The sequence below is a fragment of the Phoenix dactylifera genome, chromosome 4, assembly GCF_051530095.1.
Source record: "Phoenix dactylifera cultivar Ajwa chromosome 4, Ajwa_hap1_PhDact_Kaust_v1.1, whole genome shotgun sequence".
Lineage (NCBI taxonomy): Eukaryota > Viridiplantae > Streptophyta > Magnoliopsida > Arecales > Arecaceae > Phoenix > Phoenix dactylifera.
The window spans coordinates 33,521,174-33,539,719 of NC_143193.1; the positions used below are offsets into that span (position 1 = coordinate 33,521,174).

Below are 18,546 nucleotides of genomic sequence, written 5' to 3' on the forward strand. Positions count from 1 at the left end.
TGTGGATAGTGGAAGCTCAGCTGATATTTTGTTTTACGAGGCCTTCCAAAAGATGAGCTTGTCCAGACAGTTGTTGCACAAAATGTCCACCCCCTTGTAGGATTCACCGGTGACGCTGTCCCGGCGGAAGGTGTCGTTGAGCTGCCTGTGACTGCGGGCGTCGCACCCGCAGAAGGCACGGTGCGACTCGGGTTCTTGGTCGTCCGTGTTCCCTCGGCCTACAACGCTATCCTCGGGCGACCCGGGCTGAACGCCCTTCGCGCGGTGGTCTCCACGTACCACTTGCTCATGCGGTTCCCCACGGCGGTCGGGATCGGAGAGGTCCGAGGTGACCAACCGACCGCACGGCAATGTTTTCTAGCAACCCTCAAAGGGAAGAAGCCCGTGGAAGCCCTAAGCGTCGAGTCCTTTGATGCCAGAGACGAGGTGGCCTTGCGGCAGGGAGAGCCGACCGAGGGTGTGGTCGAAGTCCCCCTCGAGGAAGGCCGCCCCGACCGGGCGGTCCGGGTCGGCGCCAATCTCGATCCGGGAGCTCGGGCCCGGTTGGTGGAATTCCTCCGAGCCAATACCGATGTATTTGCCTGGTCGGCGGCCGATGTACCTGGGATCGACCCGGAGGTCATTTCTCACGCCCTCAACGTCGACCCGACCCACCGACCAATAAAGCAGAAGAAGAGACACTGTGCCCCGGATCGGATCCGGATGGTCGACCAGGAGGTAGACAAGCTCTTGGAGGCAGGATTCATAAGGGAGGTAAGCTACCCCGAGTGGCTGGCAAATGTTGTACTTGTCCGGAAGGCGAGCGGGAAGTGGAGGATGTGCGTCGACTATACCGACCTGAACAAGGCGTGCCCTAAGGATAGCTTTCCGCTTCCGCGAATAGACCAACTGGTCGACGCGACTTCCGGGTATCAGCTGCTGTCTTTCATGGACGCCTTCTCCGGGTACAACCAGATAATGATGGCCCCACAAGACGAGGAGAAAACTGCCTTTATAACAGACCGGGGGCTGTACTGCTACAAGGTAATGCCCTTCGGTCTGAAGAATGCTGGCGCCACTTACCAGCGCCTCGTCAACAAAATCTTCAAAGAGCAAATCGGCCGGAACATGGAGGTGTACGTGGACGATATGCTGGTGAAGAGTCGCCATGCAGACCAGCACATCGCGGATTTGGAGGAGACTTTCACCACCTTGCGGAAGTTTCGCATGAAGCTGAACCCAGCGAAGTGCGCCTTCGGCGCTTCGGCCGGGAGGTTCCTCGGTTTCATTGTCAACCAGCGGGGTATCGAAGCCAACCCGGACAAAATCAAGGCTATCCAAGGTATGTCCCCTCCGACCAAAGTAAAGGAGGTTCAGGAGCTCGCTGGAAGGGTCGCCGCGCTTGGACGATTTGTGGCAAAATCGGCCGAACGCTGCCAACCATTCTTCAAGGTGTTAAAACGCCCGAAAGACTTCCACTGGACGGCCGAATGTCAAGCAGCATTCGACCAGCTCAAGGAATACCTGGCGTCTCCTCCCCTACTGTCCAAGCCGCAAGAAGGGGAGATGCTCTACCTCTATCTGGCGGTCTCCCCAACCGCGGTCAGTGCGGTGCTGGTTCGGGAAGAGGCAAAGCTCCAGAATCCCGTGTACTACATCAGCCGGGTCCTACGGGATGCCGAGACGCGGTATACGAAGGCTGAGAAGATCGCCTTCGCGCTGCTGACCGCGACCAGGAGACTTCGCCCCTATTTCCAGGCCCATTCTGTCACCCTCTTAACTGATCAACCACTACGACAGATCCTCAGCAACCCCGGAAATGCGGGACGGCTGGTGAAGTGGGCAATAAAACTCGGTGAGTTCGACATCCACTACCAGCCTCGACCCGCCATCAAGGCCCAGGTGCTCGCGGATTTCCTCGCTGAGTGCACGGTGCAGGAGGCGGAACCTAGACCGCCGGAAACGCCCAGCCTCAACCTCCCGACCTGGACGCTTCACATCGATGGGTCGTCGAACCCCGAGGGCGGAGGAGCCGGGCTGGTCCTTACCAGTCCTGATGGAGTGATAGCCGAGTATGCCTTGAGATTTGGATTTCCAGTGACCAACAACGAGGCGGAGTACGAGGCCCTAGTCATGGGACTCAAACTCACCAGGGAGCTCGGCATCCGGCGTTTGAAGGTCTTCACCGACTCCCAGCTGGTGGTCGGGCAGGTCCGTGGGGAGTTCGAGGCCCGGAGCCCGACCATGCAGAACTACGTCCGGAAGGTGCAAACACTCATTCCCGATCTCGGCAGTGTCGACATCCAGCAGGTCCCCAGAAGCGAAAATGCTAGGGCCGACAGGTTGTCCCGCTTGGTGAGCGCAGAGGCGCACAACTTGTCGAGGGCAATCTACCTGGAGACCCTGGAGGCCCCGAGCATCGGCGAGGCTGGAGCGGTGATGGCGATTGATCCGGAGCCGTCTTGGATGGACCCGCTCGTCGCCTACCTCGCCGAAGGGATCCTCCCTGAAGACGAAGATCAAGCTCGGCGACTTGTCAAGAAGTCCGCCCACTACGTACTCTATGAAGGGAGGCTGTATCGGACCTCGTTTACCGCCCCCCTCTTAAGGTGCCTCCGCCCCTCGGAGGCGGCCTACGTCCTTGGCGAAGTCCACGAGGGCGTTTGCGGATCGCACTTGGGGGCTAGGTCCTTGGCGCACAAGATCATGAGGCAAGGCTATTATTGGCCTACCTTGTTGGAGGACTCAAAGGATCATGTACGGAAATGCGACGCCTGCCAGCGCCACGCCAACGTCCAGAGAGTCCCTTCTGTCCCCTTGGCACCAATCACCGCACCCTGGCCCTTCGCACAGTGGGGAATGGATATCCTCGGACCATTCCCCGTCGCTTCAGCCCAGCGGAAATTCTTGATTGTTGCAATTGACTACTTCACCAAGTGGGTGGAGGCAGAGCCGCTGGCCACTATCACGGAGGCGCAAGTCCGGAAGTTCGTGAAGAAAAATATCATTGTCCGATTTGGGGTACCCCGAGTCCTCATCTCGGATAATGGTCGACAGTTCGACAACAAGCATTTCCGTGATTTCTGCGAGGAGTTCGGGATCGAGCATCGGTTCACATCTGTGTCGCATCCCCAAACCAACGGTGAGGCCGAGGTCACAAATCGGACAATCCTCCAAGGAATTAAGGCGCGAATCGGTCGGACGGGGCAAGCTTGGGTCGAAGAACTCGAGAATGTCCTTTGGGCGTATCGGACCACGCATCGGACCCCTACCGGGGAGACACCTTTCAGCCTAACCTATGGCACGGAAGCGGTTGTTCCCGTGGAGCTCGGACTCCCCTCGCCCCGGGTGGCCGCACACCGACCCGAGGCCAATTCGGAGCAACTCCGAGGGAACCTGGACCTCTTGGAAGAAGCAAGAGAAATGGCGCAGGTTCGGATGGCGATGTATCAGCGGAGGGTGGCCCGATATTATAACTCCAAGGTCCGACCGAAACTTTTCAGAATCGGAGATCTGGTGCTAAGGCGAGCCAAAGCATCTCAACCCGCGGAAGGTGGGAAGCTGGCGCCAAATTGGGAAGGCCCGTATAGGGTTCGCTGGGTAAACCGACCTGGCTCCTACCAGTTGGAGGCCCTAGATGGTCGAGAAATTCCGAGGAGCTGGAATTCCGCTAACCTGCGGGCGTATTACCAGTAGAACGACAAAGCCAGGAAGACAGTTCGAAAAATGTACAATTCTTTTCATTTCAATAATTCCTGGTTACAATGGCGTGTTCGTGTGATTACAAAGAATTCCCAGAGGGGGATTGGGGAGTAAAGAAAATAAGGAAGAGGTGGGGACTCCGTAGAGTTGAAGATCCGGGATCCCGAACCCTCCACCCGAAGCAGCTGCAACCCCGCCGGGCGTGGGTGCTTCTCCCCGGAGGCGCCGTCGACGCCTCACGCAAAAGACGAAGAGCCGGCACGGACGAAGAAGAAGTGGACGAAGGAGGAGTTCACGCTGCCTCCAGAGGAACGCCACCTCCAAGGGATATTCCGGTCCTCCCCAGGAGAAGGGGAGGGAAGGAATACAAGGGAGAGGAGCGCGAGGAAGCGTGATCCCGGATGAAACGCCTAGAGCGGAGTTCCGCCGGGGAGAACCTCCTTGTTGATCCCAGATGAAACGGCTAGTTGGCGGAAGTCGCGAGGGGCGCGCCTCCCGTTCCTCCGGCAGGGGTTTCCCAGCCACACGCCGGAGAGGAGGTCCACGATCCATGGCAACCTGAATAGCTCCGGCTTGGGAGGCTCCACCGCACCTGCACTTATATTTATAGCCAAACTGTGGCCCCCCGGTCGTTCCGATGCGAGTGGCTCCAATAAAGGCGGGCGCACCGAATCCGGAGCTATTCCAGCTCTCGAGGCGTATCCTCCCACGATCTCCTAAGCATCGTTCTCCTTAATTGCATTCTTCATGCAGGACACTCCGGGCGGTGTGTATCCCACGGCCCACGTATCTCCGCTCGCGTCCAGGCCGCATCCGCCTCGAAGAGCGCGCGTATCGCGGCCGCTTAACTGACACTCCTTGCAAGCAGCAACTGGCGATCCGATTTCCCAGGTAACACCTCAATTAGCATTTAATATCCTTCTGGTGTTCCCCAGGCGACGCTTGGAGAATAGGAGAAACACGATCGTAGCTGGCCACGGAGAAATCCCGTCGAGCGGCAAGCGACAGGCACGTGACCAACGAGCGGAATTTCCCGAGGCTCGGCCCTCGGATGCCAGGCTAACCCGATGATCATCCCGGGAGCAGACTAGCCTGAAGCCCCGACCGGTCGCCTCGGCTTGCGCCGGCCTTGGCCGACCAACGAGCGGAATTTTCCGAGGCTCGGCCCTCGGATGCCAGGCTAACCCGATGATCATCCCGGGAGCAGACTAGCCTGAAGCCCCGACCGGTCGCCTCGGCTTGCGCCGGCCTTGGCCGACCAACGAGCGGAACGCCCCGAGGCTCGGCCCTCGGATGCCAGGCTAACCCGATGATCATCCCGGGAGCAGACTAGCCTGAAGCCCCGACCGGTCGCCTCGGCTTGCGCCGGCCTTGGCCGACCAACGAGCGGAACGCCCCGAGGCTCGGTCCTCGGATGCCAGGCTAACCCGATGATCATCCCGGGAGCAGACTAGCCTGAAGCCCCGACCGGTCGCCTCGGCTTGCGCCAGCCTTGGCCGACCAACGAGCGGAACGCCCCGAGGCTCGGTCCTCGGATGCCAGGCTAACCCGATGATCATCCCGGGAGCAGACTAGCCTGAAGCCCCGACCGGTCACCTCGGCTTGCGCCAGCCTTGGCCAACCAACGAGCGGAATTTCCCGAGGCTCGGCCCTCGGATGCCAGGCTAACCCGATGATCATCCCGGGAGCAGACTAGCCTGAAGCCCCGACGGAAGAATTTCCTGAGGCCTAACCCTCGGACGCCTGGCCTAGCGCCGGAAGAATTTTCTGAGGCCTAACCCTCAGATGCCTGGCCTAGCGCCGGAAGAATTTCCTGAGGCCTAACCCTCGGATGCCTGGCCTAGCGCCGGAAGGATTTCCTGAGGCCTAACCCTCGGAGGCCTGGCCTAGTGCCGGAGGAACTTCAAGAGTCAGGAGTCGGCGAGACGCTACCAAGAGTTAAAAAGAGGAAGGACGAAAGTGAAATGAGGAAACACTTTGTTTGCATTAACTTTCGTTGCATCAGGGCCGAGACCCATACAACATGACAAAACGCCAACATACAAAGAAAAGAACAAAGAAAAATACAGAGGGTCAGCTTGGAGGAACCCCTGGGTCGGGAACGGCGAGCACACCCGCAAGGGGTAGGGAGACAGTTGGAGAATCAGCAGGCAATGGCATCGAAGAGGAGTCGAGGAGGGAGACCCCACTCAGGTCAATTTCGGGGTATCTAGCGGACACCCTCGGCAGGCCTTCATCGAAGCCCAAGACAAAGGAGTCGGACCCCGCGTCCGACATGTCACGGATGAACTCGGCGGACTGACGATAGGCCTGTACCGCCTGACGCCCGATTTCCGCGCTCCTCTCGGCCAGCGCCGCCTCCGCTCGCTCCGTAATCTGAGCTTTCGCCTCCATGACCTTCGCCACAATCCGGTCGTCCGCCTCGGAGGAGACCCTCAGCAGATCGGCCCGAGCCTCCATGTGCTTCGCCTCGGCAGCAACGCGAGCAGCCTCAGCCTCCTCCAGGCGCGAATGAAGCTCCTGGTTGCTCGCGCGGGACTCCTCCAAGGCCGATTCCAATTCGGCCAGCTTGGCTTCAAGAGATCGGGCTCGGTTGCGGGCGTCGTCGGCTGACTGCTGGGCCTTCTCCCACCTCTCCCGGAAGTCGGCAGCCTTCCGGGACTGCTCTTCGGCCCGCTCCTCCGCCTTCCTGATCTCGCCTTCGAGACCCGAGGCAACCTTGAGTTGCTCCTGAGTCTCCAACAGTTGCCTCTCGAGGGCGGCGAAGCCGAGTACCCGCTCTTCGGCCACCTGGAGCCTCGTCTCGAGGTCCCTGGTCGTCCTCCCCGCCGCAGCCTGGCCTCCCTCCTCTACAGCTTTCAGTCGGCTCTCGGCCCTCGCCAGAAGCCTCGCCTGTTCCTCGTGGCTCTCCTCCAGACGGATCATGTACTGGGCGAGCTAAGAGATAGGAAAAATGAGGGCGTCAGGCGGGGATCAATAGAGCCTATAAATGACGAAAGCGGCCAGAAGAACACTCACCGACATGAGACAGACGCAGCTGGCAGCCCCGACGTCAGGGATCCCCATCTGCCGGACCCGCCTACGGTCACTCTCCAGCAGCACCGTCTCGATGAGGTTTCGGGCGCCGGCGAAAGTGAAGGCTGACCCCGACTTCGCCCCGGAGCCGGACGGTGGTTCTGCGGCCTTACCCTTACCCATTGCTTGGGGGAGAGTCGTGCTGACCGTGCTCGGGGTGGGGGCCGCTCCAGAAATCGACAGGGTCCCGCTCGGCCGGGGCCTCGGCGCGCTCCTTCTCGTATCATCCGAAGCCGACCGAGTCGAAGGCCGGGCTGGGGACCGATCGCGTCCGACCCGGCCGTCTCGGGCGCGCCCGGGTGACGCCTCCGGAAAAGCGGTAGTCTCATCACCGGAGGGCTGATACGGCGTCAACTGTCGGTCCAAGCCCGCGGCGTCCCCCTGACCGGTGGGTCCGGACCCGTCTGTCGGCGTCAGAGTCGCCTGCTGGCGGGACTTCTTCGCCGGTGGGACCCCGCTCGGAGGAGTCCGTTTCTTCCTCCGGACCGCTTCCAGTAGGGACGCCCTACTGACAGCCGTCGCCTTGTCCGACCGCATGACGTCGTCGATTTCTGCAAAAAGGACGAGATGGTCGGAGACTGAGAAACTGATGGAAAGAAGAAACGAAAGAGGAGAAAAGAGCTAAAAAAGAAGTGGTGGCGGGCTCACGGTCGGCGGGGACCGAGCTCAGACCGACGTTCACCAAGGCATCCTCGGAAATAAGGCGGGCCACCGGGGGAAGCCGGCCCTCGGCAACCAGCCCCCTCAAGACGGCAACGCCATCGGACTCCTCTCTCGACAACCTCGATAAGCCGATCGGGGACTTCATCGGCGTCTCCCAGGTTGCTCCGATTCCCCAAGAGGGATCTACGTCAATGAAAAAGAAACGCTCCTTCCAGCCGTGAATGGAGGAAGGAGCATCCTTGACGAGGCCGCACCCTCGCCGCGCCGCAAAGCACCACCACCCTCTGTCCCGGGGGTGGCCGCTCAAGCCGTAGCATTCCCAAAAGACGTTCAGGGTGGCGGGAACCTCGTGCATGCGGCAGAGAACCTGGAAGGCCGTCAGGGTACGCCATGAGTTCGGCACCAGTTGCGTCGGCGCCATTCTTAAACCCCGAAGCACCTGCACGACTAAGTCCGAGGGGGGAAAGCGGAACCCAGCCCGAAGGATGTCCTCATTGATGGCGACCTTCCCTGGAGGAGGATGGGACATCCTCTCCTCAGGCCCCGGGAGCGTAATGTTGCAGGCTTCGGGAAGGTGGTACCGGGCCACGAACCTATCTAGGTCTTCAGGGACCAGCTCCGACCGAATGCCGTCCGCCCTTACTTCGTCCATCCCTAATGGCCAGTGAACCTACGGTCAGGACGGGGTCAAGAGGGGGGAAGGCACCGGAACGACTGGAGTACACTAACACGAAAGGAGAAAGTACGGAGAGCCCTAAATTGAAGAGTGGGGCAACTCACCGGAAAGGGAGGAAGAACGGCTCCGAGAGCGTCAAAGGAGGAGCAAACGAACAGTTCGGCGGCAACGGCAGCAGCACAAGGGAGAAACTTGAAGATGCCTGTGAAGAGAAAGGCGGATGGGGGAGGGCCCCCGGTTAAATAGGCGGAAAGGCGGGTGACGCCTCGGTGACGCCAGAGAACGCCTGGCTGCCGAAAGTTTGTTCGCGCCCCAAGGGCGAATCGACGCCATTAAGGAAGGATGTCCGCCGAAATCTGCAGACCGCCAGATCCGCGACAACTGCCATACGCCATAAAGAAGGCGGAAAGCTCGGAGCGCGCGCGCCTTTCCGAGGGATGGCGGCAATCTCGAAGCATCACTCCCTTCACCCGTTCCCCACCTGGTTCCAGGCTCGGGAGTGGGGGGCTACTGTTACGGGGGAACTTAGCCACCATGCCCCACGTGACCGGCACGCGCGCCCAGGAAGACTACGGCTGCCCCTTGATCCAGCAATCCGACCTCGGGTCGGATATCTTCAGCTCCGCAGCCCGACCCCGAGTCGGCTGCCCCTTGATCCAGCAATCCGACCTCGGGTCGGCAATCTCTCGACAACAACAGACTGTTCCTCTGAGGCACGCCGCGGCCCCCTGCTCCACTACTCCCTGCAACGGCCGTATCCGGCGCTGCCCCACGATCCCCTGTAACAGCCGTACAAAGCGGAGCTCCACTACGCCCTGCCATGGCTGTACCCAGCGCTGCCCCACGACGCCCTGTAACGGCCATGTCAGTGGCAACCCCATCGTGCCACACGATGACGAATCCCCGGAAAAACCCCCCAGCCTGATATATATGAGGCTGGGGGGGAAGGGGGAGGGTAAGATATATCTTCCAGAGTATCATCTCACCTGCTACCTTCTCCTTCTCCTTCTCCTTTAATCTCCTCTGACTTGATCGTCGGAGGGCCCCCACTATCCCGGTGGTGGTGCGAGGCTTGCTTGCAGGTTTCACGGCGGAGGGCGGAGCGCAACCAAAGCAACTCAAAGGGAACCCCGTTCACACCGCTGTGCCAATCGTTCTCGGTTTGGACCACCAGCAACAGAAGGTATTTTTCTTTTAATTTTTCTTTCATTTCTACCCAATCTGTAATAGCAGGTTGATGTCTCCTGGCTAACAGTTGTTCAGTGTTTTGCCAAAACAACTTAGCTCGACCAAGGAGTTTCATTCTAGCGAATCGAACCTTTTTTTCCTCCGACAGATTGTACCACTCAAAGAAGTGGTCCATTTCGCGTAATCAATCGGAGAAGACCTTCGGATCAAGACGACCATCAAAAGTGGGGGCTTCAACCCTAATGCCTCGCATTACATCTTCATCCGAGTCACGAGGTTCTCTAGGTTCTACGGTATGTCGGTGACCTCTATCAACATGAGGAATGGAACCAGGTCCTCTAGGGCGAGGGAAGGCATGATGGGGACCTGGAACAGACCTATTATCAAAGTTGTCCTGCCGAACCGAGCCTTGTTGTTCTAGGATTTGTTCTACGGTGTCGTCCTCATCAAGACCCGGTAAATGGGGAATACTAGCTCTTTGGGATTCAATAATCCTTTGAAGTGAAGCCTCAATTGAATCGAGTCGGGCATTAACCTGGGTGGACAATGTGGTTAAGTCATGAATTTGGGCATTGTTTGCTTGGACTTGGGCATTGGTATTTTGGACTTGAGTATTAGTTTTTTGAACTTGGGCATTAGTGTCGTGGATAGCTTTTAATAGGGCTTCAATTTTGGAATCCATGTCTAGGTGGGACTCATGATGAGATGCGACACGACCACTACGTAGATGCATAAAATGAATGACAAAATGGATGAGCCGACCAACTATAAAGGTTCCTAAGTAGACCTAATGCATGAAATGAATTCAAAATTGCAAAGTAGATGCTCAATATAAACTAAAACTACTCCCTAGCAAATAGTTATTGCGAACTGAAAATTAATATAAGACGCAGGCCAACAAGTAGCTGCAAACAAGTAGTACCAAGTTCTCGGACTATGCAAGGTGTCACGGAGCCACGTATGTCTCCCCGATTTGATCTAGCTCCACAGTTAATATTAAAGAAATGTGACTACTAGGGTTTCTGGTTGTCTTGTGGATGTATGTGGTTGCATGTGTTTGAATATGTGGAACTAATCACCAAGCACAAAATGCGATAATTAATGCCAATTTAAATGAACAAATGTAACCTGCAAGGGAGGGGAAACAGAGCTGACCCAAACTGGATAGAGGCCTGTGCTTGCAGAAGATGTTCAGGCTGAGATGATGCTGGGAAGATGGTCACGGTGTTGCAGGGTCATCACTACGACAATTCCCGTGGAGGTGGTCGGAGCAACTGATGGCGGCTGCGGTTGGAGCGGTCTGCGATGGCTCGCTGATGGCTGTCAGAGTTGACAGTGGTGGTGCAGCAGCCGACGGCGGCGACGGCAACGCGGCGGCGCGGCAGCGACTAGCAGCGGCAAGCGGCGGTACGGAAGGGCGGGGGCGGCGCGCGGCGCGGTGGTGCAAGCAGCAGAGATGGCAGCGGCGGTGGGACAAGGGCGGGGGCGCAGAGAGCAGTGGAAGGCCGAGGGAAATGGTGGTGGTGGGACAGTGTGGGAAGTGGTGGCGGGTACCAAATAGCCGGTGACGTTTGGTGGAGCCGCAGCTGTTGCGACAGAGGGAAGAAACGGGGTGGCGCGGTGGTGCAAAGAGAAGATGGTGTTGGCAGCGGTGACGGCGGGGAGCTGGCGTGGGGCGGCGGGAGGCGGTGATCGGAGAGACGAGGAAGAGGATCGGAAAAATAAAGAAGAGGAAAGGGGAGGAAGAACACCGCGGCACGTGCGTGACTTACGCATCACGTGCAGCGGCTTAATTTTTTTTTTTTTACCCAAATGGACTTGGGTTATCGGGTTAACAGACACAACCCGTTAAGACAGTCCGATCCGCAATATTGAATTTTGTTTTTTTTTTTTTTGAATTGGTTCGGGTTAATGGGTAAGGGGCTAACGGGTCTAGACCTTACCCGCACAGTGGATCGTCTTCAACCTCCGACGATTCTGAGAGATCACGCCTGAATCCCGATTTCGCGGCGGTGGTTGCGGGGAAGCGTTCGCCGGTGGAGGAGTGTGCTGGGGCGGCGGCGAGCGGGGCGGTGACGTCCTTCGCCTGGATCCGGCCATGGAAGGTGGCAGTAAGATGCTGCCGAAGCCTCCGGGGAAGCACGGTGGTGTCCGATGGCGAATCGGCGGCGTGACGAAGCGGTGGCGGCGGTGGCTGCAAGCACGGCGACGGCTGGAGAGGAACACGAAGCAGAGGCTGGCTTATTTGCCTCCCGAGCCGCCGTGGGGATAACCGTGATGGGGTTTTCCTTCTCTGTGTGAGATCCGAGAGAGGGAAGGGAAGGGAATGGAGACGGCGGCGGAGGCAGCGGCGCTGGGGGACGGAGGCGGCGACGGCGTCTTGCGAAGGAGACCGGTGGACTGGCGTCGGGTCGGAATCGACCGACGGGAGCGCTTTGCCCCTTTTCTCTTTACGGTGGGTGAGATGATGGAGAGGGAAGAGAACAAAGAAGAAAGGGAACGACCCTTCTTCTTCGGAATGCGTGCCGTGCAATGACCCTCCGTGCATTCCGGCGTTTGCGGTGCAAATACTCTAGCAAAATGCAGATGAGGGAAAGGCCGAAAAGGAATCGGCGGGGGTCCGTCCATAAACTGGATCCCTTGACTTCAGCAACAGAGGCAAAATCAGCCCTGCTCTGATACCAAAGCTGATGTAGGACGGATGCAAGGGATGGAAGGCAGCGTGAAAGAGGAGAAGAAGAGGAAGAAGAAGAAAAGAGGAGAGGAGGAAGAAGAAGACTAATTTTCTTGCATTAATTCATCGAAAAATAAACAAATGCATGCCCTATATATATATATAGGGCCACAAAATAACAAATAAGTTCCAACGAAGAAAACAATTCGAAAAAGGTCCTCAAAAGACAATATGCAAATTAATCTTACCCACATAAAATAAATAAATAATAAAAAATAACATCAATCAATCCAGCCACAACGAAAGTGGCTGGACCATCCTCCTGCGAGGACCATGATCCCGCAAAATAATCAGTCCAGTACTCGTGTCCGCACCAAATTGCCTGCTAGGATCAGATTAGAGCGTGCGCAAGGACGCGCACAACTGGATGGGCGCGCCCAAGCTTCTAGATTGCGCGCTTGGGCAAGAGCGCGCGCAAGGGCGCGCACGGCTAGTCGGGCGCGCAGAAGCTTGTAAGTTGTGCGCTCGGCCATTGCCTCATTTGGTTGGTGTGCGCGGCTGGCCGGGCGCGCTGCGCACTTGGCGCGGCCATTGCTTCGTTTGGATGGTGTGCTCGTTTGGTCGGGCGCGCTTGGCTGGCCGGATGTGCAGACATTGATGCGTAGCGCACTTGGCCCTTACCTTGCTCGGTTGGCGCCCATTGTGCTGATGGGGCGAATTCTGGCATGCGGGCTGGTCCTGCGCACTGTTGTTGGTGTTATCGTTGTGCACAGGCGCTGGTCTTGGCCTACGTATGGGCCTATTTGCCTTTGCCCTTTTTGGTTGTCTAAGGCTTGATCAGCCTCTAGGCTCATCAATTGCCCGATCTGGTCCTTGAGTGTTGCTTGGACCTCGCCGGGCTGAGTGCCATGGCTATGTGGTTTTGGGGGGTTTCCATCGGCCTGGCATTGCATGCGGTCAGGCGCTGTGCGCGCACGGTCTTTGCAGGCGAGCACCTGGGCTACTGCTGGTGCTGGTGGTCGCGCTTGGTGTGGACACCGCGCGCAAGCCCAAGAGCCGTGTGCACAGGATCGAGGTCGCGCTCGGCGTGGACACCGCATGCATGCCTGAGAGTCGTGCATGCAGGGTCTGGGTCGCGCTAGGCGGGGACGCTGCGCGTAGGCCCGGGGGCCGCGCGCAGGGCTAGTGGCTTGCTGGTGCCGCACATAGGCGCTGGGCATGGCCTATGCGCGGCGCTATCCGCTACTCCTCTCGGCCAACCAAGTGGTGGCTGGCCTCTGCCCACATCAACCATGCCCCACCTGCCTCAATGCTCGCCATTTGCTCCTTTGGGCCTCCTTGAAGCCCTTAGCCTTCGTTTGGCCTGTTGCCCTGGCGATGTGGCTTGCAGGGGTTCTTGACAGACTTCCTCGTGCGCCCGCGTGCGAGGCAGCGTGCCCCACACGTGGAGAAGGACGCTCGAAACCGCGCGGGCGCGTGGGGTAGCGCACCCACACGGACTATGGCATTTAACAAGAGGGCGCGCGCGTTTAGCGAAAAAGGTACCAGTTCGGTACCGGTTTAAACCGGTATGAACCGAAACCGTACAGATACTAGTGCCCACCGGTATGTCGTTATGGCAGACCTTGATTTAGATTACCTAGACACTTAAATTGAGTTTTTTGATGTGTCGAACACTTGGGATACTCCATGACACTCTTTGATAATTCAAATCATCAAATCATGATGTCATCATCATGGCATATATGCTTTTGGCACTTCTATATAGCAATTATCAAGTCTAAGATAATAGCTATCCGTTATCAAATTTTACGAACTTAAAGAGCATAGGTTTAACTCATAATTTGTGATGCATATAAACTAGTACATATTTACATATACATTTATAAGATGCAGATGCGTTCCAATATGCAATTTTTAGAAGATTCTTTTTTTGATTCTTCCGGACACTTGACACTCATGTCATGCATCTAGCTACCATTGCTAGTATGCAACACTTTTAGCATATGCAATTAGATATGCACATCAAGAAATGTGTTTCTTTTTAATAAGATGTTCTTATTCGATAAGACAAAATATGGCTTGCATATTAGCTCTAAGCATTTAATTGCAATGAAAGAAGGCAAGTTAAATAAGCACCATTGATTGGTCGATGGAAAAAGAAAGGAGAAAAACTTCACCATGTAGATATAAAGATAAGCAACCAGAAATTTCTGGAATTAAGTGATGAATATTTCCAAACACTGGAAGGATTTGAATTGCTTTGAGAAGATAGCAGCTGCATGCCCAGTTCAAACCTCTAATGGAACAGTATTAACTTAGATGTTTGCAACCGTGTAAACTTCACAATAATATCATCAACATGAAAATAACTAGCAAGCCTTACCCAACTATTCTAGGATGGTTTTACAATTCCTTTTTTCTCAGTTATTCCTATTGCAGGCTAATTCTGCTGGCACTTAAAGCAGTTCCCAACTGTCTCTCATTATTGTCTAAGAATGCTACTTCTATCGTCTCTCATGTCCTTTCAACACAAAATTAAGTTTCTCTCCCTACAAAGATACTGAAGTATTCCATAGGAATTATGGCATTAACATGTCTAGGAAAAAACCAATACCTATCAAATAATAACTTTTTGTGCGTGCAGATCAAGACAATTATATAAAATTTTCTTTGCCGCATTACAGCATCATTTTCCATGAAAGAAGTTATGTAAATCTACCGAATCTTAAACAATAATTACAGATCTATAAGCATCTGATTGCTCACCGCATGCATAAGCCATGTTGGAAGATAGCTTCACGTAATTGAAATATGCTTCTTTGACCTCTGCGCCTCCATATGCATAGTTGAGCACTAGTCATACCGACAATCTAGATAATACAAAAAGACTGAAGCATCAAAATAAAATCATTCGTCAACTTCAACTGCTTTGTAGTTAAGCCAGTGAATGTAATTCTTGGTAAATATTGTAATTTTTGACCATTTGAAACTCATCTCGTTTTTGCTTTTGAATACAACCATTGTTAAAGCAATATCTGAATTCTTCATTAAGTTCATGTAAAAATATAATTTTCCCATTAATGGTCAAGTGTTGGGTCTGTATATATGGTACTATACCATACTGATGCAAGTATCGGTCAAGTGCTAGTTAACCTAGAACCTAGGTTTTACCCATAAAGTTTTAGAGAGAGAAGAAGGGACGAGGGAGTCATGGGTTTGACTGTCAGCAAAGATGGCGGTCGATGGTGAAGCCCAAGGTCATCATTGGTGCCAAAAGGCATCGAGGATCTCAAGGCAAGGAAATAGCCGGCAGAGTGAGAGCCAAAGTTAGTGGAGGTGATAGAGATGATCTCAGCAGCGAATCTATCATCTGCTACATGTCTGGCATGGAGAAGATTTGAGAGAAAGTGAAGCGAAGCCCCACACTATGGTTTTGCTTGGTGCCGTCAAGGACTAGGAAGCCCTCATCGAAGGAGCTAATGGAAAGGTCATAATCGTAATGGGGGACGGGAATTTTATAAACTAGAACTAGTTCAGCCCAGACAAATCAGGTCTGTGTTGCTCAAAACTGTCTAGAACCGGACAATTCCACCTGACTCGAAGTGGTTTTGACCAGTTTTGGTCCTAACCTAAACAGAACCTAAGATTGTCCCGATTTTGGCCTAGTTCAGTTCGCTACTCCCCAAGTCAGGTGGTTCGAGATGGTTCCATGGACCTTGCCTGGCACAAAGATGAGAACATCAACCGTATGAGAGGGCCGAAGAGACAAAGGGTTGGATCTAGGACTTTCCTCGAACATCATCTTCAACTGTCATCGAGTCATCTTGGAGGTTAGAAGATAGGAGAATGGTTTAGGGGCTAGGACTTTCTTTGTAGGTAGGGAGGGAGAAGGATGGGAAATAGCCAAAAGGAGAGGGTTAGAGAAAGGGCTGGTGGCTAGGGCTTCCTGTAAGCCTTTTTCCCATCCTACTAATTTCATCCCATCCCTTTGGCTTACTTGTGTTGTACATCTATGATCTAGTCTAAAATGTCTAACAGAAAATAAACATCTGTTAGAATGATATATGAATCACTTCAAATACAAATTTTAAATTATCTTCGCAAAAAATATAAAATAATAAAACAAGATATAAATAATTTATAATAATTCATATACGTGAATATAAAAGTATATGTATATATGCATGTGTGTATATCGAACTATTCAAGTCAATGACGAGCAAGCTAGGCTTAACTCATATTCAGCTCTTTTGTTTTTTGAGTGCAAAAACTTTTGGCTCATTCTCAGCTAGTTACAGACAGAAGAAGCCAACATCAAGCTGAATTTCCTGCCAAGTATGAGCTGCTCACAAAAAGCTTATTCAATTGACAACCCAAGTAAAGATATTACTAAAGGATGACTTCCATATGGTACAAGCTATTAAATGTGATGCTTGAACAAAATCATACAGATACATGAAACCTTAAGATGGAGAACAACATTAGTGAGTGTGTTCAAACCTCAGACTGCAACACACTGAAAAAATAGTCATAATGTTTAAAAAAAAAAAACAAGAAGAAGATGAAGAAATCTTGATCTGCATTTGCATGTGAAAAAAAAATGGATGCTGATCTACAGATATCTACGGAATACTTCCAAGTACGATGGAAGAAGGGAATGCAATCAAGCATCATTTTGTAACTAGGGTAGAATCTCAAGGAATTTTTCTTTGAAGAACCAGACTCCCCTGTTCTCATCCAAAATATAATCAAATCTGAATTTCATCAAGCATTATTATCTAACTAGAATAGAGTTTCAAGGCATTTTTACTTAATGAACTGATTTACCTTACTCTCATCAAAATCACAATCGACTAATGGGTTCATGTCCGGGAGGGAATACTCATCCAGATATTTGCAGCTTTCAGCAGACCATAGCCGCAGCACCTAGCATCAATATAATAAAAAAATGTCATAAAGATTTATAGGCCATATTATCCATTTTTCTAGTAAGAATTCAAATCTCTTGAGGTCATATTGCTCAATATCAAAAGTTCATATAATTGACTTCAAGAACAAAATTGAGTTAGACCACAGATCACAAGCTAACAATTGCTAATTCTACAACATCACTACAAAGTGCTAAAACACATTGCTAGTGTACAGAGAAAATAACTTTAAAATATCTTCAAATTTTGGAACAATAACAAATTCATTCTAATAGCTGCAGTTCAAATGGAAAACATTCCAATACTGAAACATGCATATGCACTTACACAGAAAAGCTCGACTAAATAAATTCAACAAATTAAAGATGTTAGAAATTTTAGAATGCCATTAGACCATCAGTCATATTCAATCTATCATCTACTAAGGGCTTTACAATGTCATGTGGGCTTCCCGCGGGTAAAAAGAGTGCACTAGAGATGGTCCAGATGGCAAACAATGATAACATATGGAGGCCAACTGATCCACATATGATGGGCATTTCAGCATTTCATTTCCTAGAAAGAAAAGCTGTAGAGTTCAACAATAAGGGGGATTCACTTAGATAAAATTTTAAATTTGCAGCTCTACATCTCTCCACTTTCCCTTCCACCTTTCTTCTTCCCATTGACTCTTGTTCTCTTTTACCTTCCTTGCATTCTTTTTCTAATTCATTTCCTCTACCCACTCTCATATTGTAAATAATATCAGCTTTAGTCTTCAACTTTTTTTTCTTTTTGAAGAAAAGATTGGGCATTCGTTAAGATGACAAAAATTTTAAAAAAAGGAGCATCAGGAACCAGGTGAAAGAACCATAACACCCTTCCCAGATTAGAGGATATGTAAGTATAGGCTGTAACCTCCTCTTGTGCTATCTGACAGCATATTTGTAATAACCCAACTTATATCTAGGAAAATTCATATATGTGAGTGCATACAAAAATCTGAAAATTGGCTGTTGTATAAATAAACCAAAACTGAATAGCACTATAATAGGTGATATGAGTTGGAGACTAATGAATAAAACTTTTTGAGCTGGACTTTTGGGTTTTCATGATTTTTTAGGTTTAATAGAATGAACAAAACCTTTAGATTTGAGAAACACTTTAAGCATTCAGAAGTTGAAATTTTACCTTGGCCAAAAATTTAGAATTTGAGTGAAAGTTGGGAAATCAATTTTTTATTCTTGAGGAATTTGAATTTTTAGTATTTTTATTAAGTTCAAATAGGGGATACTTCCTTTACATGTAATGTCTTAAAGAAATGGAAATAGAAACAAAAGGAAGAAGAATTACATGTAAATAAGTCTGCCTGCACACTTGGCTTCTTGTGCTCCTCTGATTGCTGAGGAATAGACTCAACTTGTCAGTCTTGTGACCAACCTCAACCAACTGACCTACTTAGGATAGTGGATCTAACCTGCCTTCATGACTGACCTAGTAGGACCCACCTAAACCACCATACTCCACCAAGCCTAAAATAGAGGCTGATAAGTGCTGTTTAGGGAAGAAGAAGGAATGGGATGAGAAGAAGGAAAGAAAGGGTTAGGGTTTTCTTTGGACAATCAGATGATCAGATTCATTATATCTTGTGAAAAAGCAAGTTAGCTCATGCATTCTTC

At 52.3% G+C, this 18,546-nt stretch overlaps 1 protein-coding gene across 13 annotated transcripts in view; it reads right to left on the reverse strand.

The window, feature by feature from the left end:
- LOC103697300 (F-box family protein with WD40/YVTN repeat doamin) overlaps positions 1-18,546 on the reverse strand; it is a 65,698-nt gene that overhangs the window by 35,832 nt on the left and 11,320 nt on the right. For all 13 annotated transcript variants that reach the window (XR_015977124.2, XR_015977122.2, XR_015977121.2 and 10 more), the window contains 2 exons: positions 16,788-16,886; positions 14,727-14,830 (listed from right to left, as the gene is read on the reverse strand). Coding sequence is in view for 9 of the 13 variants with exons in the window: in XM_039133874.3 (XP_038989802.3) it covers positions 14,727-14,830; positions 16,788-16,886 (203 nt within the window). In the remaining 4 variants the exon portion in view is untranslated. The remainder of the gene's footprint in view (positions 1-14,726; positions 14,831-16,787; positions 16,887-18,546) is intronic.